The sequence below is a fragment of the Anser anser genome (assembly GCF_964211835.1).
Source record: "Anser anser genome assembly, chromosome: 6".
NCBI classification, from domain to species: Eukaryota; Metazoa; Chordata; class Aves; order Anseriformes; family Anatidae; genus Anser; species Anser anser.
The window spans coordinates 25,430,410-25,452,611 of record NC_139726.1 but is presented as its reverse complement, the minus strand read 5'-3'; the positions used below and the strand labels follow the sequence as shown (position 1 = coordinate 25,452,611).

Genomic DNA, 22,202 nt, shown 5'->3' with positions numbered 1-22,202 from the left:
TTAAAGCCAGCATTTTATTTTCATATTTTAAGCTAAAATGTGTGAACAAGACAATTTATCATTTAGAGGTCAACACCTAGTTTTCACATACTCAACCAAAAAATTAAGCTTAAGTAGATGCACCTTCATTTACCTCCTCTGATCTTTATTTTATAGTTATTTTGGTTTTACTGAAGTGTAAATATTGATAATTGTAATGAACTTTTTAAAAAATAAAGTCACCAAAAGAAACTACAGTCATCAGAGCACACAGATTTCTATTGTGGCATTCAAATGTTAGGGGTAGAAGGGAAAATCATGTAATCGACCCTTTAAATTTAAAGGCATAATCAAACAAAATTTTATTTCCAACCCCAGTATTATCTCCTCTTCTCCATTACTAAAGATTGGCTTACTACCTTAAAATCCTCTGGCTTTTCATTGCCTCCCTTTTTAATGAGAGATATTATATTGACTTCTCAGTTTTCTCAGATTCCTAAAAGAAACTATCAATTATTTTGTGATTTCTTTACAGGAGTTTGTTAAGTATCTCAGGTTACTCTTTCATCAGACCCAGCTGATTTGTAAAACCAACTTATCTAATTCTCTCCCCACTTGCTCCCCAGCATAGTTCTTATACAAGCTTTTACCCATTTGTCTATATTTGGCTTTTGGCCACTTGATTCATTCATTACAGAAATTCTCATCCTTATACTTGCAGGAGCAGAAATCTGGATGAGCTTTTTCCCAGACAGGTGCAATATTTTGCTACTAAATGTTAGTGGAAGGCACCCTCTAAAATTTTTTATTTGTCCTACGAAAGGTTAGAAACATTACTGATTAACTTTATTGATCTGGGTATCTAATCACCTTTTACACCCAGCATCTTTTGCTTGAGTTTTCCTCAGAGCCCAAGCACAGCCTTTGCAAGGCTCAGTACTGACTTCTAAAGTGTTAGACATTTTATATTTCCTAATATTTATTTCATAACTTATGCCTGTTTCCTATTGCCAGAAGAGTAGAAAAGGAAATGTTTATCCACATGAACTAGATCTATGAATGGGAAAATGCAAAAAAAAAAAAACAATAAAGGCCACAGGCAAAAGCAGTCTTCCTTAACAGTTCAAGAAGGACAGATAGTCTTAGTGTGTAGTGTGAAAACTGAAGTTGTTGATGGTTCTGGCATACAACCCTACAAATTCTAGCACTAAATCCAGCTAACTACTGGGTTAAAGGAACATGTATAGGAGCTGTGTGGCCTTCATTGTAGATGTTTGTAGGTGAGGTTTGCATTCCCATGTATCCAGACCAAGATATGGCAGGAATTAAAAAATAAATTATGATTGGAGGCAAGTCAGTCTCTTAATATCATAGCATGCTTCCCCCTTATTGAAAATATAACTAGGTCTTGTTTCCTTTCAGCCTTCACCGTAATAAACTTTTCACATTTCTGTTACACGTGAAAGCACATCTTTTGCTATAAAAACATTTAAGTATTTCAGACTTAAGAGCCAAGTGCAAACTGCTGCTAATCAGAAGCATCTCTCCCCCTTCTATAGCAAGAAGTGATGGTAAATCAGTGCAGAGATGCTAAAAACAGAAACAATGTTTGAAAAGCTTCCACGTGAAAATAACAGAGGAAGCCTTACAATTAAATAATATTTAACAAAAATCAGAGCATGTCTTTAGAAATGTCACTCCTGGGATTAACATAGCAAATGCTGAGAAATACTGTGCACTGACTTCAAGATCAACTATTTAGCTAAGTCTTTGATTTATATATTTATAAAGTATTAAATGTTTGAAGTACCTAGGTAACTGCCAAATTTCACTTGGTTATTTGAATCTGAATAAGCATGGATTGTATTTGCAGTTGTATTGTATACAAAAACAGAACCAGTCCAATAAAAGGATCCAGGGGCTCCCATTATAATTAAGTCCTAAAAGAAAAATAAAACATAGCTATGTTATTCACATTTAAATATTCATGAAGATAGCAAAACAAGTCAAACGCTTCTCTTTAGATCTTCTGTGAACTCAGTGAAATACTACTGGAGATGTATATAGTTCAGTGCTCAGGGATTACCACCAGATCACAGACAACATTTTTCAGACTTTCTAAAAATATGCTTATTGAAAAACATTGATCTGGGAACATTTTGAAAGACAGCAAACTGTACAGTTTCATCTCAAAATGATTTTATTTTTTTTTTTAGAAATCAAACTTAGAGTGCAGCATTGATTAAATACAGAATATTACTCTGCAAAGCAAGATGGTAAGCCTTAGCATTACTGTTACATGAAATAGATTAAAGAGAACAATAAAACTTCATACTCTGTTATATGCATGCTCTTTACCCATGAAAGGTAATTTTGAATTTTAATTCCAGATTAAAAGTAATTTTGAATGTAAAAGTATTCTTGGTTAGTTTGGGAATTATCATGCAAGTATTATCAAGATTCCATTAAAAAGAAATGAGATGAGTCTGATTTCTTCAACAACAACAAAGTGCTAATGTTTGTGTTCACATACAACTTTAACATATATTTACATACATATGTGAGAAGTTTGGTATCTTCAATACACACCCCAATGTAAAAACTAGATATTCCAGCCTGGCATGACCCATGGTCTTCTCCAAACTTTCGCGCATGATCTGGGCATGGGCAAGAAATATTAAAGAGGATGAGAAGCATGCAGTTTCAGAATTTATTACCAAGTCTTTAAGAGAAGCTGAGACAAGTTTAACCAAAACCAAAACCAACCAAACAAACAAAAACAAACAAACAAAACAACAACAACAAAAAAACAGTTTTCAGTTCTGTAATAAAAGTAAAAACACTGTTTTCCCTGGTACAGCGTTTAGCTTCCATACCCTATTGTAACAAACGTAAAGCACTATGTATCACTTGATCACAGCTGCCTTTGAAATCTTGTGAATGATTATAGTTTTCTTTTTAAATGATTCCATGTAAGTAATACACCAAGTGAAATAGTATGAATTGAGCAGCACAGATGGATAAACTCAACTCCTCTCTTCCACTCTGTGTATAATCCAGGCAATCTGGTTGACAGGCTTACGTATCTTGATAGAAGTTGCCCCAGTGCTCCTTTAGGGCTTTGAAGGGCTTGTAGTATGGATATCTTAGAAACACTGGCACCTATTATCCTCAGCAGCTGTTTTTACATCTAACACGCCCAGCTCTGTTTTCCTGCTTTTCCTTGCTAACTGCCTCCATCAGGGTTCCCTTCGTCTCATCCCTAGATTTGTGCACTTGAACACTGCTGAAAAGATTTTGCCAACACACCGAGCAGTCCACAAAGCCAGCAGCGGGATGTCTGATGGCATTACTCTACTGGTCTGCACAAAGAGGGCAGATTGTCAGCTCTCCCTTGCCTTGGCAAGGGACAGGGTCACGAGACCGTTCTCCTGAATGGAAGGCAGGGATGAAAGGAAAGGCAGGGATGGTCTTGTTTGAAAGTTTCAGGTCTTGACTCTTACTTTGCTCCTGCGGTCCTCTGAGGAAGGACTGCCGAAGGTCTCGTGCCATGGCAGTAGTCTTGGCAGGAGGAGATTTAGGAACAGGGATGCACAACAGGAGGACATGGTGCTGTGCTGAGGAACCACAGCAGCTCTGTGCCAAAGGCTAAGGAGTGGACGGCAGCATCCCCTTGCAGGTGTTACTGCTATCCCCTGAGAGGCACTCTGCCAAGCAGAGCAAGCAAATGACAGAGCAAAGGAACACAGGAGGTCCTCTGCTGGCCCATTTTTGGGAAGCATGCATCCTTCAGTGATCCAGTCCAAGGAGCAAGTATTCAGGTATTCTGATGCTTGATTTAAACTATTTGTTTTGCCTGTCGAAAGCAATTTTTCTTAGAAGTGATAAACATCTTGCTATCAAAGTTATATCACAGGTTGCATTCATAACATCAGTACTCTGTCTTCAAGCCTTTGGCTGCAGAAATCCTGCCCAGAGCAACACAGGCTTTTCACAACTCTGCACCATTGAGTTTTGCATCTTTTCCTTCCCTAGAACGGACCCAAGCATTCTGCTTACCTATATAGCATGGGCATATTCTTCTGCTCAGTTCAGTTCGAAAATCAGAAGAGATAGCAAAACAAATACCGTACGGCAGTTTGTGTTCATTTTTTATGTAAAAGATATTTTTCCATCTGTGTCCACAAGCCTATGGATAAAAAACATGATGTTTGACACACAAGCATAAGAATTGTGAAGGCGGTCTGACAAGCGGACTCACAGCTCCAACGGTTAATACGTACGACGATAGATCCGTTCTCTTTTGGCTGCCTCGATAAGCTGACGCCCAGCCACTGATTATCGCGCTCTTCCAGACAGGTCTTCCCACAGCGCTCTCCGTTGGGGTTGCCTATGACACAAAGACCAATGTGCTGAACACGATGAGCCGAAGGGCCACGTGGTGGCTAACAGGAGAGCTCTATGGGGAGACTCAGTCCAATTTTGGTGGACCTGACCCCATGTCTGTCTCGCACAGGCTGCATAAACTTTTCACACGCTCAAGAAAAAGGTAGGGTTGTATGAAGCCAAAGGGAGCATGCTGGTTCTGAACAGGGCAGGTTAGGCAGTGAGGGCTGGCTTCTCCATCATTATTGAAACTAAGATAGAAAGTGACGTTACACTCAATCTGATTAAGAATTTTTTTTCTGAAGTAGCATCTCTTTCATAGGTTATATCACTATGAGACATTCATTCAGTAATAATGAGACTATCCTAGGGTTGTTTTCACAAGTGTTCTTCAGCCTAAAGGTTTCTTATAAACAGTAGTACCCCTGAATACCACCAAAAACCTAGCCTAAGGCAAACATTTATCCAACTTCTTTCTAAACTACGTATCAGTTGGTGGCAGATCTTAAAAATATCTCTACCACAAATGGCTATCAAGTAAAGTGCTGTAATACCAGTGCAGCCTCTACAGGGGATATAAAATCACTGGGTCTACTTGTCCTGTGTACTCCTTGCACTGCTGCATTTATTTAGCAGTAGCTCTTTCTTTAGTATTTTTAGTAGTTTTTATTTACTAGTTTCATAGGTTTTTTTTCTTAAGGAGAGTTAATTCTTTAAACCTTAGATAACATAGTGAAATTTCTTCAAACTCCCCCAAAAGATTACAGTACTGCCAAGCTAGCAAATATTTGCCTCCTCCTAGAATGCAGCTGGACTATCTATGGAAAGAAAAAGCTACACATGTAAAAGTATTTTATGTTATATAAAGAAAGCTTTTCATTCTTAGGAGTACCTACTACATGCTCAGGAGAATAAACATTAACACACTGAACCATTTTTTTTAATGCCTCCCCATGACACTGCTTATGGAAAAAACCTACTTATAAAATAAGGAAACACATAATGTCCTTTGAACAAGTTGTTCTGTACAACTTTTAAGACTTTCCTAAACTCAATACAGTTAGTGATGAACCGTAACTTTTGAAGTTTCTGTTACAGTTACCCAGAAGAGGGCGCCAATACAGATCAGAGGACCAACGCTACAGGTGACATCGAGAGGGGAAAAATCCCACCTCCATCCCCCAAACTGTGCTGTCACCAGAGCTGAAATTTATTATTGTCATTTGACAGTTTAAATAAACGTAGTCCTCATTTAGTGGATTTATTGAATTTCTTTTGGAGGAGACACAATTGCCAATATTGATTAAGTATGGAAACAGAACAAAGCATCTATCTAGTCTATTCAGTGACCAGGAGACAGATGAATGACTGTGGGCTTTGCTGTACACATTCTTAAAACTGTTTTAAATGATTTTGTACCAGGATGTCACAGAGTTTTTTTAAACCAAAAATAATACCCCGTTCATGGTATCAAGGCAATTCTTTATCACAGTAAAAAATAAATAAATACAAAAACAAAACACAACACTCAGGAGAGAAGCATCTGCAGGAATAAAAGCCAGCAGTCATCCTTCTCTCTGAGCTTGTTCCCTACTGTTTTGTGACAGGCCTAGCATTGAACAACTGTGTGAAGAAACTGCTGCAAGGAGTTTTTCTTCTTCCATGCTACCTCTCTACTTCTTTTTCCAAATACTGTTTTTTCTTCCTGTTTTGGTGGAAAGACCAGAGCAGTGCAGTCAGGAATCCCTCACCGCACTGCAGCAAGGATGATGCACAATGACCAACACAACTGTGCTCTACCTTCTTCCTAAAACACTTCCCTTCACTGGATGAAGAGGTACCTGACCCTTATTCATCTCCTCCTTACCACTTCCTCCTCCCCCGTGTGCCTTTCCTCACAACATCAAGGGTATACGTATGTGAAGTCCCTATAAATAGGAACCAAGCTCGGCACTCACAATGCCATCACATTCAATTGTCTTTGGGCCAAGAGAACTTACGTTACTAGACTTTAATGAATTTCTGTAGGTCACCTGAACAATGGTAATTAACATGTGGGCTCTTACTCAAAATAAGCATGAAGTAAAATGCCTTACTTTAAGCATCTACTAAAAAGAAGTTGATTTTTCTGCAGGCCATCAGTTACTGAGGTTTAAGTGGTAAGCTTCTGAATTCTCCCACACTGCTAACATCAGGGACATGAATTTCCATATACTGAATACATCTCTACCTTCCCATCCGGCAGCAATTTTGAGACAATTTTGGAATTTATTTTGGGAATTTAATATTGGTATTCTGTCATGTAGAATACCTCACTTCCTAAGGGAGGTGACTTCCATGGTTTGCATGAATTACAAAGCATGTTAATCTAATTGAAGCCTCCTCAAAAATAGAAATTCCATTACATTCCCGCATGCAGGAATTAATACACCCTTAAATCAGAAAAGCCCCTTCTGGAAACTCCCTTTCCAGCAATGCTTTCTGTCCTCTCATGACAAGGACTTACTTGGGACTTGTTTTATAGTGTATTTGAGTTTGTAGGAAATGAAAAAGCAGAGCAGACCAGCATCATGTTTAGATCTCAAGAGGGTTTCTGAGCCTTTCTGTCAGAAAGTCAAGCAAAACCAGCTAACGTCAAAGACAGAAGGAAGTTTTGCTTGTCTTAGCACTTCATTCCTGTATGTATTTCAGAGGCCTGTAACAAGAAAAAGCACCACCATTCACCCTTGCTCATTGGTTTGAATTCCTTTTTCCCTGGGCTCCACCACATGTTCTTGATCCAGGTTCCCTTTGCCCACTGCTGATCTGCTGCCTTATATCTCCTCTCTTCCTCTGCCTGGCAAGTATTCAAACACCTTGAAAATGCTAGGCCTTTGTGGGCAAGAGAAGGGTGAGCCTGGCATCCTGGACATGGTGATGAGCCCCTGCTCCGTGTAGGACATTGCAAAGGCTTTATCTAATGAGAAGAGAAAATGCTACATTCTGCACGAGCAACAGAGCAGCACTGCATAAGCTCAGGAGGACACGGCAGCTTGATCGCCTCAGGGAAAAGGAGCACGCGTTGTCATAAAGTCACTGAGAGATAAGTAATTGCCCAGTCTGTGTACATTACACAGCTGGAAGATACACTTCTGCTATAATCCCCGCTGCACGCACCCACAGAAACAGCATAATCGCATACAAATAAGGTCAGAACTTGAAAAGCCACTTCTAGCTCTGGCCTCGAGGACTCTAATACAGATGTCTGCAATGTCATCTGAGAAACCAGTTTTATGTAACTTGCTCCAGTGCCTTCCATGCCCAACAGCCTCCCATGATCCTTTTTATCCTCCCAGAACTCCTTTAATGCTAACCGATTAAACTACAAAGTCTACTGCAAGGACAACAGGCCTCCTGATGTCCTGCTCCTAGGTGTCAGCGCCTCACCAGACTCTTTTCATTTGCCCAGGGCAACCTTCTCTCTTTTCAGTGATTTGCTAAGTCTTATCCTTCCAACGCCCCCAGAACCACTTCCCCCAAAACACACCAGCTACATGAGAGCTGTTTCCATTACTCTGTAACAGGCCAAGACCCAGAAGGTCCTGTCCTCCTTCCACAGTAAGGACATTTCCAAGTAGATCGCTGGCAGGGTATAATCAATGCAAGTGAGTTCAAAAAGCCAAAGTATCAAAGGCAAAACTTACTGAAATCAAGGCTGAAGAAACACAGGTCTGCCTTTTGGGGAAAGCCATTAAATGCTCACTTTTCCATTGTAACGATTCAGCTGGGGGAGCTAGAGGGCAATTTGTTCATAGGTTAATTGCAGCTGGGACTTCAAGGAAGGGTGGAAGGCTGACAATACTGTGGGCAGAGCTTGCTGGCCTGATTTTAAAAAACATGCACTGAGTTTACTGTATGTATTTGTAGTTGAAACTTTTTTTTTTTTTTTACACTCAATGGCAATTTTTGTAACTAGTTTGCTGTCCAATTAATTACTCTCGGTTACAAATATGAGAGCAATTTTCTTGAAGAATTTCTATACCATTTTGCAAGTCCAAAATGTAACAGGTCAAAACATCTGAAGTGCAAGTCCCCCTGCAGTAATGTATTACTACCCCAAACTGACCTGGACAAGGTCTTGAAATTGAAACACAAGCTAGTAGACTGATGTTGGTGTTCTAAGTAACATACCTGAAGCATTCTGTGTTGTATTTGTACCTACAGATGGATTACAAGCCTCTGCATCTAACATAAACCATCACTGAAAAATACTCCAATTGTGAATAAATTAGTAGACTTGAATATTTGAGACCACTGACAGAAGTACTAGAACTAGAAAAGCAACTGAAAACTTCACTCCACTGTTCAACCATCACAGAAAGATTTCAAAGTTTCAATGAGGGTCTGCGAAGACAAAGATTTACTAGTGTATCTCATGGCTTCCCTTGGTTCTTAAACCAGCCCACATCCCTGTGACACTCTGAACAACATTAAAATCCTCTAAAGTATGCCCGGATGAGTTATTTTCAGATGCTGGGATGACTGTAGCATAAGACTATTCCAAGCAAGTCTTTCTCTATTGAGCAACCAGATAGGAACGTGTGACACAGAAAACACAACAGCAGTTTTGTGTGATCAGAGGCTTCTTAATTGTGCATGAAACCTTCATTAATTAGTTAAGCCAGTTTCAAGGCTACTTCAGTGAAAAATGGCAACAGTGTTTTAACATATTTATGTCTAAGTACTTCAAAACTGTTTATTAGAGTTCTGACGTTCAGGAAAAAATAAAAAAAAAAAACCACTTCTGTTGCCTGTTGTCACCTCTACATTTCTTTGACTCAGGATCAGAAACTTATTACCTCAAAGATTCTTTTACTGAAAGAAATGTGAATCTAGGTATTTAAGAGAAAGATAAAAATGGCTATTTCTCAGCTTGCCTGTCCCAGCAGTGTAATATATCCCTGCACATTTTTCATAGAAAATTATCCTTTTCTATGAGCTCAGAATCCAAACTTGGCAAGAATCCAAGCAGAAGAAAGAACAAGGAGGTCACTGACAGAATGACACGGTGTTGATAAAACCATTATGTCCCAAAGTTGCTGACAGCCTGAATGAGTTAGACAGGAGATAATTAAGTTCAGCTTTGCAATTGCAAATTCCCTTGTGTATTTCTGTGACCGCTCAGCAGGATGACAGAGACTTAACGAAGCTCAGATACTAACCTACTTCATTTACATCCCATGCACCACAGCATGGTTTGGCTTCTTTATTGACCTCACTTCTTGTTTTACAGTGGAACGCTTCTTTGAAGTACCTACGCAACTTCAGAAATACTTTTGAAGTACCTATGCAATTTCAGAAATACTATTGATGTACCTTAGTGTTACAGAGATGTCACCTATCACTAAGGAAAACAAACATTTTGAAAAAATGTCTTGTGGTATTACTGTTTTTAGAAGTGCAGGACAAGAGAGTAAACATTGTTGTGCAACCTACAGCCTCTAAATCTGGGGACGGAAGTGGTGTTAAACTAAGCCTTTGGTACCACATAAACATTTTCATTCACCTGTTGCACCATTTCATTTAGAAACCCCTAAGCTACTGAAGAAAAGCCTACCAATTTCCTTTGTTAGAGCTTTTGTCTCTCCACTGGCTAAATGAGTAAATCAAGTACTGCAGAGGTATTGTAGCTTTCAAAGAAGTTAAAACCTCAGTACCCTTCGGCTCATCTACACAGTGAGGGGCTGTTTTAGCCTCCAATCCAGTAGGGCCTTAATGCCTTTTTAACATATGCTCTTTTACCCATTTAGTTACTTCTTTGGCTTTTCCAAACCTCTTAAACAAGGAATTGGAGAAGAAAGCTCTTTCTTATATATCATTTTTCAATAGATCTGATGTTGGAATGAAATCACTCAGGAACAAAAAGAAAAGTGCTTGGGCTGGAATAACTTTAATTGCAGTTTCCATGAGCAACTGCTTGTATCTTAGTTTTCTGTAGTTTAGTTACAAAATATAACTCCTACTTCTGTCTGTAGGAAAAAAACAGATAGAATCTGTCAATTCTAATTTTCTAGAGAAATTACTGTTGTAACTTTTTTGTAACAGAATCCTGCATTCTGTCCTCAAAGTACATCAGTTCATGGTGCGTTATCATTTCCCCTGGTTTCAAATATTTTGAAAACTCTTTCCCGCGCTTCTTATCCTCACTGGGCGGCGAGTTCATGGTTTTAACGGCTTGGACAGTTTTGGTCACAGCGGCAGAGAAAGTTCAGGAAACTTTTAACATGCAGCACGGAGGTAGAGTGAAGGTACCATACGCAAGGAGGACAAGAACAGACCCCAAAGCAATTCAGACATATTCACTGTAACCCACCACAAAGCGTGCTCATTTTGAGCAAGTACCAGAAAAACGCATCCAGTTACACCTTCTGGGCGCGGGACTGTGGAGGCAGTGAGGAGTTGGAAAAACCGCCTGGGTCACGAGTAGTTTTGGTGCCCCGAAAGCGGATTTACCCAGCGGGCTGCACCCACCCGAGCCCCCACGGGGCGGCTTCGCGCAGGGACGGCCCGGGCACATGGTGCCAGCCCCGGCCCCCTCTGCCAGCTGCGGCCGCTTAACGCAGAGCCGCGAGGGGAGGCACCGACGCCCCAGCGAGGCTCTGGGAGGTGCGGGACCCCCCTGCGGCCCGGCCCGATGGGGCAGCCGCACCGGGCTTGCCCTCGGTCCCAAGGTGGTCGCCGGCCGCTCTCAGAGCGGCCGCGGAGGGAGAGACAAACAGACCGACAGACCGCCGCCCGCTCCCTCCCTCCATCCCTCACTCACCCAGCTGGAGCTGCTCGCACCACCCGCGGGGGTTGTTCCCGATCCGGCACCGGAAAATGGCCCCGGGGCTGGCCACCGAGCTGTTGGCCGGCCAGCTGGCCCGCGGGGCGCCCGCCACCAGCCTGCGGGGCACAGACGGCGGCGTGAGGGGCCGCGGGGGGGGTGGGAGCTCCGGCCCTCCCCCCCGGCAGCCCCGGCCGAGACTCACCATCGCTCCTCGCCGTGGCGGTGCAGCAGCACCGAGTACCCGAAGAAGGTGCCGCTGCCCCCGCGGAAGAGCAGCGGCTGCCGGGTGTCCAGGTTGTAGGGCCGCGCCGTCGGCAGGCGCTGCCCCAGCAGCAGCAGCAGCGGCAGCAGCAGCGGGGCGGCCCAGCCCGCAGCCTGCCCGCAGCTCCGCATGGCTCTGGCCGGCCGCAGGCACCCGGCCGCCCGCCTCCCCGCTCCGCTCCGCTCGGCGAGGGGCAGCGCCGCCCCCGCCCTGCCCTTGCCCTGCCCTGCCCCGGCACCGGGCAGCCCGCGCCCTGCTCCCGGCCGGGCCGGGCCGTGCCGGGCGGCCTCCCTCAGTCCCCGCGGCCGTGTGGGGTGTCCCCTGCGGAGGGGGGGAACCGCTCGGCCGTGCCGCCGCCTCCTCTCGCGCCGCGGCAGCCCCTCTCCCTGCTGAGGCGGCGGAGGTCGGGTTTCTCCCCGCCCCGCCCGCGCACAGGGGGTGCTGCAGGACGGGGCACGGCCTCCGGGCCTCCCCGCGGCCCCCGGGAGCCCCCCGATCCCGAGGGCGCCCCCCTCGGCCCCGGGCACACCTGCCCGGGGGGGCGGCCAGGAGGAGTCGGGTTGGGGGGGGGGGCTGGGGGACGGAGGGAGGCTGTTCCCAAAATGTTCTCGCTGGCTTCCCCGCCTTGCGCGTTGGGTTTCCCGCTCCCTGAGCGCGTCTGACCCGAGTCCCGGCGTGGAAACCCAGCCAAGCCCAGGTCCGTTCTCAGGGAGGGAAACTGTGTGGTCGGATTTGTGTCTTCCTTTTGGAAGTTGAAAAAGTCCCCGTATCTATGCTGCCAGCCTTCCTGCACCTCGGCCGTTGCACTGGGAGATACTCCTGGGCCCCCCTCTCGGTGGGGAGGTACCTGAGGTACCTGAGCCTGAAACCAGCGTCCTAACCGCAGAATACAGTCCTGAGCCCCATCCCGCCAGTGTTGCACAGGACCGCTCCCAGCCGATGACTTCCTTCCCCACGGGGTGGAATCAGAACAACGCCTGGCACGTTTTTCACATTTAAAACTGACATTTCACATTCCTGTTCAGTTTTGCATTCCAGCTGAGTAGCTGGTAAAATTACCATCCAGTCTGCTGGACTGCACGGGAATAAAGAAAAACTTGAGCATCGTGCAGGAGACCTGATGCTCAGCAGGCCCTGTAAAGGCTCCCTTGATCTTAGTAAGGAGCTTCGCTCTGTGTGTTTCCAGAGTCAGTCACTGAGTCTCGATTTAGCTCATGTTGGGCTGGGTGTGTGTTGAAACCAAGGCTGTTACTCCACGGACAAGCCTTGCCTCACTGAAGTCCCTTGAATACCAGGGCTTCCCCACTGCTGCAGTCCTACAGCAGCACAGCTACGTGCAATGGTAGTTTCAGTTACAGGAACAAGAGCATAAGCAGTTCTTCAAAGAGGAAAGTTTAGTTGCAAAGACTATTTACTGTAGCTGAGAGATATCCACTGTCATTTCAACTGTTTAATATTACATGCATTAGAAATAACTGTGAGATGGTAGAATACCGGCTCCAAATGGAAATTCGGAACACGGCATTTTAAGCTTCCTGGAATAAAGAAACCCTCTAATTTCCAGTCAGTTAATCGAAGTGTGGAAAAATTAACACTTCTGCTAAATGTTGAGCAACTACCAGACTTGGACACTGAGTGATACATCACGTCCTTGTAAGTGCATTCAGGTGCATAACGCCTGGAATGGGATTAGTGCATTGCAAGGCCTGACAGGCGGTCAGTCAGTCAGCACCGTGTCTTTTCTTAAAGTACTCATCTTTAGAACCATCAGAGGGCTTCCCTGGATAGCACGGGTGTGGAGTAGTGACTGTTTCATGTAAAGGAGCTAAACAGCCCCTCAGCGGCTCTTCGTCTTCCTTCCAGCTACTGACATCAAAGGAGTTATGACAATCAACAGCAGCTGTGAATCTGCATTTCTACCAGGCAGGTTTTCACTGTCATTCTGAAAGCAGCAGAACAAGCGTGATTCAAATCTGAAAAGCTAAATTGTGGTTTAATTGAACCACCGTTTCACCACTACCCTGACCACTTAGCCTGGTTTTGGGGACTTCCAGACATTTCTCCAAGATATCATTACAATTCTTGGGTTCAGTTCTGGTTCACAAAAAAGGACACAAAGCTCTATCCCTCAAATGCCAAAGAAGGGAAGAGCCATTTCTCAGCCTCCTTCACCCTGGCAATTTTATGGTCTAGGAATTTCTGTCCTTTCTGCTCTCTCTCATGACCAATTTTATGTGTATCATTTTGACTATAGCTGATGCAGAAAACATATGAATGCAACCAAGCAATCTCTTTGCAGCTGTGTTTCTAAACATTTGGGGGAACCCCACCCTAACCCTTGAATACGTAACTTGTTCTTCACACTAGGTATTGCGGCTTATCAACAGGTGTCATAGGAAAGGGGTAAATGTACACAAGCTGTTTGTGTTACCCAGAGACAAGTTAGTCTCCTGAGACTAGTGTGCCTGAGAGAGATTAGGGAAAGACAGATGTGCAGCTGAAAGTTACAGTGACTTTGTAGAACCTCCAGTCTAGTGGTCCCATGGCTGCTAAAGAGAAACAGGGCATGGAACTGGCAGCACAGTTGCTAGCTGACAAGAAGAGGCGGATCCTATAGCTGTGGGATTCAGCTGTGTACTTGGTGCAGATGAGAAATGTAGTGTACCTTGCTTGTCAGGAAGAGATGTCTATTTTTTTGTAGACTGTGTTAGAGTAGATGCAGCCAGGATCCACCAAACATCAAGGAAGTCTGTGGAAGGTAAATCTCCTGGACTATGAGAAACTGTATTTCGAGAAATACTTGAGGTTTTCAGTATTGGTCAGGTGCAGGGCCAGGCAGAGAATAAAACCTCAATGCAAAACTAACAAAATGGTGTAATAGAGAGAGAATTTGAGTTTCAAGGATTCAGAAAACTTGCAGAAAAGGTGCAACTAACACTGGAAGCCAAGTATTGGTATTTGCAAAAAAAAAAATAAAAAAAAAATCACATATTTAATTCACAAATATAGATATTGAAACTATCCTGAAATAATGAAAATAAATCCTTCCCCAGATAATCTTGCCACTATGCTATCTGGACAACCTATCTTCCATAGTTCTCTGTGACTTAGTAACACTAAAGCAAAATATCATGGTGACTTGCTTTTCTGCTTGATGTTGGTTCACCATCTAAGGCAATTTCAAAGAAGCTGTTGGGATGGCTTGTTACGTGAGAAAGTATATTAGGCCAGAGCTTGGCAAGCCTGTTTTATGGCAGATGCATGCACTTCATCTGATTGTCCTCATCTCTCACTGTTCATGCTTGAATCATACTGCTGTCTCTGTTTCACTGGTACTGTTATGTGTCTGAGCAGTGAACCTGATGAGAGAAGTAATCTGGGTTAAAAATAACCCAGCCACCCCCACAGATCTAGATCAGTGCATGTATTGTGTGGCTGGCCAGTTGGATTGGTTGTATTAGTAGGGTAGTTTCGGCCCATGCTGCAGCTGTAAGGGCTTTTTAAGACTACAGCCTTAAGAAGGAAGTGGCAAGAATCTGGAAGGTTAAAGGCTACAGATGTACTTTAAAATGGAAATAGAAGTCCACTTCCCCAGCATTGACCTCCTGCTGGAGCTCAGGTATCTTGGCCCAAACACTCTTCCGCCTGTGCCCTGATGCATCCAGCTTAAAAGAAGTTATATTAGAATAAACCTGATTTACTGATGCCATAAATGTCAACATACAACATTACGTGAACACGGTAACCCTAAGTTTCTAAATAAGATCATATAGGGTTCTTCAAGATTTAATATTCCAAATGCAATTATGAACACTGGATATTTCTGGAGAAGTTTGTCGAGGCAGAGTGAGAAGAATGCAAGCATAGCCAGAAGAAGCTATGGCTTCAACTGGCTTTAACCTTGGCAACAACTTCTGGCACTCTGCTTCTTGGCTTTTAACCCCGAATGCCAAGGAGACCTGTGGTGTACCTTTGGAAAACAAATTTGGGAATTATGTTCATAATCCAACTGGACAATAAAAAATACAATTTTTAATGGAAAATATGTGTATTATGTAATCTTAGAACCTCTTCATTCCGCACCCCCCCAGGTTCCACAGGCTGTAAATAATTAGCCTGACTTTCAACATATAATGCGTTTTCTCTCTCCTCTACAGTAAGAGCTCTTCTAATCCACAGGTACCAGCTATCTTTCTCCCTGATGATTTCATGCTCATTAAACTCTGCAGTTTTCCTCATCTTGAATTTAATTTTGAAATTCCATTCCAGTTCTGAAGAAGTCCTTGATTACTGAAATCCTATCTGCTTTCTCCAGGTGTACTAGGTCTACAAAATGTAGTTTCTCTGTCTTGCAAGCCTTGTCCTCACAAGGTGCTATGACTATCAGGGCTATACTGTGACTATAATAATCTATTAACAGGCTCAAAATAGTGATACAGACAGCTAAAGGCATAGTAGAATAAAGTACATTAAGGCATTAATGCCTAAATCTGTAAAAAGAAAGTATTTTTGATAAGAGTATGCATAAATAGCAGCATATAAGAAATCATATACTAGAGGCAGCACTTGTGACAAGTCTCCATGATATTAACTGTCTAATTACCAACATGTCTCAGCTGCTTGTGTCTCTCCAGAAAGTATTGTGTAACATAGCATTAGTCACTGGTATTTCTTCTCTTTCCTCCATCAGTCTATGAATGTGGTATTTTGGCCTGGCTTTGCAACAGAACTTATTAAAAATCTATTACAAAGACTTGTGTTTCACTGGCATAGCTCAGGATCCTCATGTCAATTAATATAATAAATTACAGATTGGGCTACAAGTCCCATGATTCTACTTTTACTGTTTTTCTGATGCTGTTTTACATTTATTTCATCTTTTTATTCTTCAAATGTTTACTATCTGACTTAATACCCAATTGCATCATGTATTAAAAATGTAGAGCTTTTTTGACAGAGTAGTTTCTAAAGCTTAAATATATTTAATATTTATACCTGTGGTATAGTTGTCTCTCCTACTGAAATATGAGGACACATGGTAGTTTCTGTGCCTAACAAATGACACGGAGAGTTCCTGATGGCACATTAATAGCTAATTTAGTAATGTAGGAAAAATATATCTGTGTTAAAACATGGAAAATTTTCCATAATTGAACTAGCTGGGTAGCTTCAGCATCAGCCAAAAGTAGGAACTCAGTTCATATGAATACCATGATTTTCTGTAGTCCCACCAACTCCAATAAACTTTTAACTGCCAGGAAATGGTCACAGAATCATAGAATTATCCAGGTTGGAAAAGACTCTTATCATAATCAAGTCCAACCATCAACTTGGCTTACTGAGTCCCATCACTAAACCATGTCCTTTACACCAACACATCTCTCGAATCACTTCAGGGACAGGGATTCCACCACTTCCCTGGGCAGCCCAATCCAATATTTGACCACCCTCTCCATGAAGAAATTCTTTCTAATGTCAAATTTAAACCTCCCCTGGCATGACTTGAGGCCATTTCACTACACATTGCTAGTTTTGAACTTCACAGTTACATTTGTACTGTCCATGGCAGGCAAATACCCATCTTAACAAAGAATTTATGTTATAGGAAATGTCTAGGAGGTCTGTTAAATTGCCCAGGATTATGTGGGGCATCTTACATCCTGATAACCATCCAAGACAAGACTATTACTGTCTGACAGTTAGGTTTTGTGACCTGTTTAAAGAGATCCTGATCTGAATCCAGTTTCAAATGGATAGCTAGTTTTCAAATGGATCTTTGACCTAGCCTTTAAGATTAGATGGTCATGCTGGTCAGCTGGGGAGGAGAGAGAGAGGCATTGCAGCCTACAGAAATTTCCATTTTCAATACTCTTTTAGCATGTATGAATTTAGAGTGGTTTAGATACAGAAGTACTGAAGTACAGCTCTTTGAATTATTATTTTTTTTCCACATATATAATGAAAAATTCCATTTCCTTACAATGAACTGCCTTCTTAACACTAGAATGACTTTTTGGAGAACTTTTTGGCAACTTGAAAGTTGTTCCACGGAGTAGCTGTTGTGGGTTTTGAAGCCTGAACCATAGGAAATCAGCAGATAAGACTTCACACAATCAGCACCCTATCAGCCAAGGATCCTGCATATTTTTTGGCTGTGTGTGCTGGGGAGAGAACTAAGAAACCTCCAGTAGGAAATTTCTGCCAACATGTGAGCATCTTTCATCAGAAAATATGGAGATGATTTCATTTCTCCAGATGTATATATCCTAATTTCATGAGTTCTTAGAGGAAACAAGCACTGAAAAGACTTTGGGTCTACATCAGGAGAGGAGTATCGAGATAGTTAGTATTGCAGAGATTTTCATCTGTTACTTCATTGCGTTTTGAAGGGGTATGAAAGGAGGTCACTGAAAAAAAAATATATCTTGTCTTCCCCTAAGCTGTTCAATTTGAGAAAAGCAATGATGTTTTGTGTCTTTAATCATTCTGTCAACATTGCTTTTGTGTAATGCATTCCACTGCTGGTGAGAAGAGAGAAAAATGCTGTAGGAAGAACATATTCATTCTGAAAGTCTGTCATTAGCTTTCTTTTGTGTAACCTGTACTACTCCCTTTTCGATTCCCTAACTTGGAAGGCATTTGGTTTAAATTAAGTCCCATGTCTGGGCTGAACTTGGATAACTGGTCACATGAGTTTTTTCACTGTGTTGCAAATACAAGGGAAAGCACACATTCCTAAAAATCTTCATGAATATGCCTGCTTCCAGCTGTGTCTCTCGTTGCTCTCCTGTTTCATGTGAACCTGCCTCTGCCCATGGAGGAGTGTCACCAGATCAAATCTCAATTAGAAATAAAAATGATTAACATTGTATTTCCTCTTCCAAACTAGAAAAGTTTGATAGTTTCAGTTTGAAATTGTCAAAGTATTTAAACATAGGTATTTCAAGTTGAAATTTTCTAAACCTTTATAATTCTCTGAAACTAGGAAAAGTTAGAGTTTTGGTCAGACCAGAAATATATCTTGTTTTTCTATATTTAATTATTTTTATTTTTATTTTTTAGCAATTGCATTGGACCAAAAAATCAATTATTCATATACTGTCACTTGAGAAATTATAGAAGGCAAATATATTATTACACTTACCCCTAAGATTCTCGTCAAGAAACTTCATCTTCCCTCTGCAGTAAGTTATATGTGAGCTTGCACAAGTAGAATATATTGTCCACTGACAAGCATAATTAAGCACAGATGTCTGAGGTACCAAAAAAAGTTAATATTAGCAAGGGTCTTAATTTTTATGATCTTCCTTTTGTTCTCTAGAGAATTTCATTTAGAATCAGTTAAAGAAGAAGAAACTTTTCACTTAATTGACAAATATTGTTTTCATGCTCATATGATGTCTTTTCAGGGAAAGAAGTTTTAAAGAAATTTTTCCATGAACAATTGTGTTGGTGAAGTATAAGACAAGTTTTCTAAAAGATCTTTCCAATATTTAAGCTTATAATGGTGTAAATACAGATAATGTCTATGGCATCCTGACTACAAAAAGCAAATAATCATGGAATCATAGAATCATAGAACAGCATGGGTTGGAAGGGACCTTAAAAATCATCTAGTTCCAACCCCCCCTGCCATGTGCCACCCTCTAGATCAGGTTGCCCAGGGCCTTGTCCAACCTGGCCTTGACCACCTCCAGGGATGGGGCATCCACAACCTCTCTGGGCAACCTGTTCCAGTGCTTCCCCATCCTGTGAGTGAAGAATTTCCTACCAACATCTAATCTAAATCTCCACTCTTTCAGTTTAAAACCATTCCCCCTTTTCTTATCATTATTTGTTCAAGCAAAAAGTTGCTCTCCATCTTTTTATAATCCCCCTTTGAATATTGAAAAACTGCAATGAGGTCTCCCCAGAGCCCTCTCTTCTCCAGGCTGAACATCCCCAACTCTCTCAGCATTTATTCATAGGAGAATAGATCATTATAATAGATAATCATAATCAAAGTAAAATATATGTATTGTATAATAATATATAATATATTGGTATATTTTATAATATACTATTTTATAGTTATACAAAAGTATATATTATTATATTTTTATATATTATCAGAGTAATCAAATAATAGATCATTATAACCAGAATCAGGTGGGACAGACTACATTCTGATTTACAGTGATAAGATATATAAGACTGGAAAATAATCATTTTATATATGTGTGTGATAAATGCATTGTATATCAGCTTTCTTCCTTAACATTTTTTCTAAGACTGTTGAGTTGCAAGATCAGGGCCAACCATAAATAATTACTTTTGAGTAGAGCTGGGCAGTAACCCCTTTTCTCATCCCAGAGGAACTGCTGAGCTTTTGAAACTTTCCTATCTCAAATTCAAACAAAGAGCATTTTCATGTACTACATCTGTGTCTTCCATTGCAAAAGTCTGGGTCATCACAGTTGTAGCATTTTTCATTGTTTTCACATTTTAAAGCAAGTATTTTAGGTTCAATACTGTTATTTTGGCATGAAAAGTAAATATGTTTGTTCACGGATTTTTAACGTGAAGTATTATTTAGTTTTCATTCTTTTTCAAAATGAATAATTTCTTTAATTCAACTCTTTCATGCAAATTAATTTCCATTTCAGCCTAATAATCTCTCCACAGAAAAATTCCCAACCATCTCTCGATATTGCAGACTTCTAGTTTTCACTTGTTTCTGTTCTTATGCAGTGTCTGATGACAAAATTGTGTGCAGTGTGAAAGGAGTGAATTCAAAAGAACTTAGTTGGCTGCAAAGCAGCTTTAAGTTAAATAACAGTCTGTTTCTTCTGCGGGGCAAGAAAAACCAGTGAACACTAAAAGCATAAGCTTTGGGTATTTAACCAAATGAGATATTAGTTTTGCTGGCTGGAAATATCAATTCTGTATTACAGATGCTCGGATATGAATTTATGCAACATTTATCATCACTAGACCAAAATCACTTGGATATATCAAAGATTCCATTTGTATCAGCTTTTGAATACATGCATATGTCAGTACAGTAAGACTGTCATATTACTCAAGACCACTTTAATAGTTGCTGTTTTCCAAAGGTGTCCATTCAAGGTACTCAAATGACTAAAGATTTTGAGGAGAGTGGAGGTGTCCTTCAGTCTCTCCCTCTCTCCTTCCCTCCCTCTCTCCCTCCCTCACTCTTATTTGTGACGAAAAATAGGCATGATAAATGATTGGCAACAGCTGGACAATTAATAGTTTAGAGTCTCTAGGTCAAATAATGCTGAGGCTGAAAGCCTTTGGCTTCACAGGAAATGTGAGCACTATGAAAACAGCCCCCAAATTATGAAGGTTTTGGTTGTGTGTCTGCCATCAATTGGAGCGTGTTCTTTCAGCAGTGACAACGGCTGTGTTTGAGATAGGAAACAAACTCATAAGACCCCCTTCTTTCTAAAACAAAATAAATCAGTTGTTGGAAGAGAGCTGTTGAAGGAAAACATCTGGAGGAAATGCCACTCCAATTTCAGTCTTGTCTTCAGAATACCATAACTTACATCTTCCAGGATATGATACTGTGCTTCATCAGAAAACATCACAATGAGATCATACCTCTGAATATGGACTTCAGGCCAAACTTTATGAAGCATGGTAATTGTTATGTCTGTTTCTGCTTCCTGAGTGAGTAAATTAGGAATATTTTTCATCCATTCATGAGAAATTGTATCATTATTTTGATGCTAGAATGGAATCCTAGATATGCACAAAAATGATTACTTCACAAACTCTGAACTTATGTGAGGATCGGACCAGACATCTCTAACCAGAACCATCCCTGAGATGTTAGCAGAGTTGCAAAGACAAGCCACAGCTAAATCCAGGACAGAATTAAGATAAGAAGGAATTATGGTAGAAGGCAGTGAAAATTCTGTGATTTCGTACAGCCACGTGCAATCTGAGACTTTTGGAATTTTTCAGAGGAGAGAAAGAAATAAGATTGTTCTAGCTTTTTATGTACCTATTAATATTATTCTAGTGCTCTCTCCATGTATGCTCTTAGCATGAATAGAAAAAACATCCATTCCTCACAATATATCTTCATGGATTTATTAGCCTTTTTAAAAAAATGGGAAAATAAAAACTTTCTTGCAGTCTCTCAGAGCTCTTATTGTTAAAATATTGACTTAAAATGTCATTGGTACTGACGTAACCTCTGTGATTAGTTATTTGCTACCTGTATATCTATGATTTCAAAGCAATCAGGTCCAATAAAAGCTAAGACCCTCTCATTTTAAATGTAAAGAACTTCTTTAGAAATATAGATGTAGAGCTTGCAGGAACATGACCAGTTTGAGTCTCATCATCTTGTAGTCTGGAAGAGAGTTTTTTTTAAAGTTACAGCTATACAAGGAATATTCAAACTAGACAGAAAACAGAGTATATTGAGAATATACTACTAAGAATTCATCCACTTAAAGGTAAACATATCACATATCTGTCCTTGTTCCTGGTTTGCTGAAGTAGTCTTATTTTCTTCTGCTGAAGTAGGTCTTTTTCTGTATAGTGATCTACATAATATGCACCATAAGCAATTAATTGCAAATTGTTTCTATAAGAACTTTGATTTTGACATGTTGTAATTCTCTCTCTCTCTTTTTTTTTTTTTTCTGAAATTGTGTAATTAATTGATGTACTTGAGATGTACGTAAACTCTTGGGCACTTGGAAATTCTACAGACTCAACACCTGATATACACATATGAACTATATATGT

At 41.0% G+C, this 22,202-nt stretch overlaps 1 protein-coding gene across 2 annotated transcripts in view; it reads right to left on the bottom strand.

Annotated features, from left to right (window-relative positions):
• Positions 1-12,363, bottom strand: part of ITGA4 (integrin subunit alpha 4) — a 37,879-nt gene extending 25,516 nt beyond the window's left edge. The window contains exons 1-6 of one of the 2 annotated variants that reach the window (XM_083842803.1): positions 11,376-12,363; positions 11,168-11,289; positions 4,263-4,369; positions 4,039-4,168; positions 2,569-2,636; positions 1,790-1,919 (exon numbers count right to left, since the gene is read on the bottom strand). In XM_083842803.1, the coding sequence (XP_083698929.1) occupies positions 1,790-1,919; positions 2,569-2,636; positions 4,039-4,168; positions 4,263-4,369; positions 11,168-11,289; positions 11,376-11,566 (748 nt within the window). In that variant the 5' untranslated portion in view covers positions 11,567-12,363. The other variant, XM_083842804.1, reaches the window with a different exon arrangement.
• Between the last annotated feature and the right edge of the window lie 9,839 nt (positions 12,364-22,202).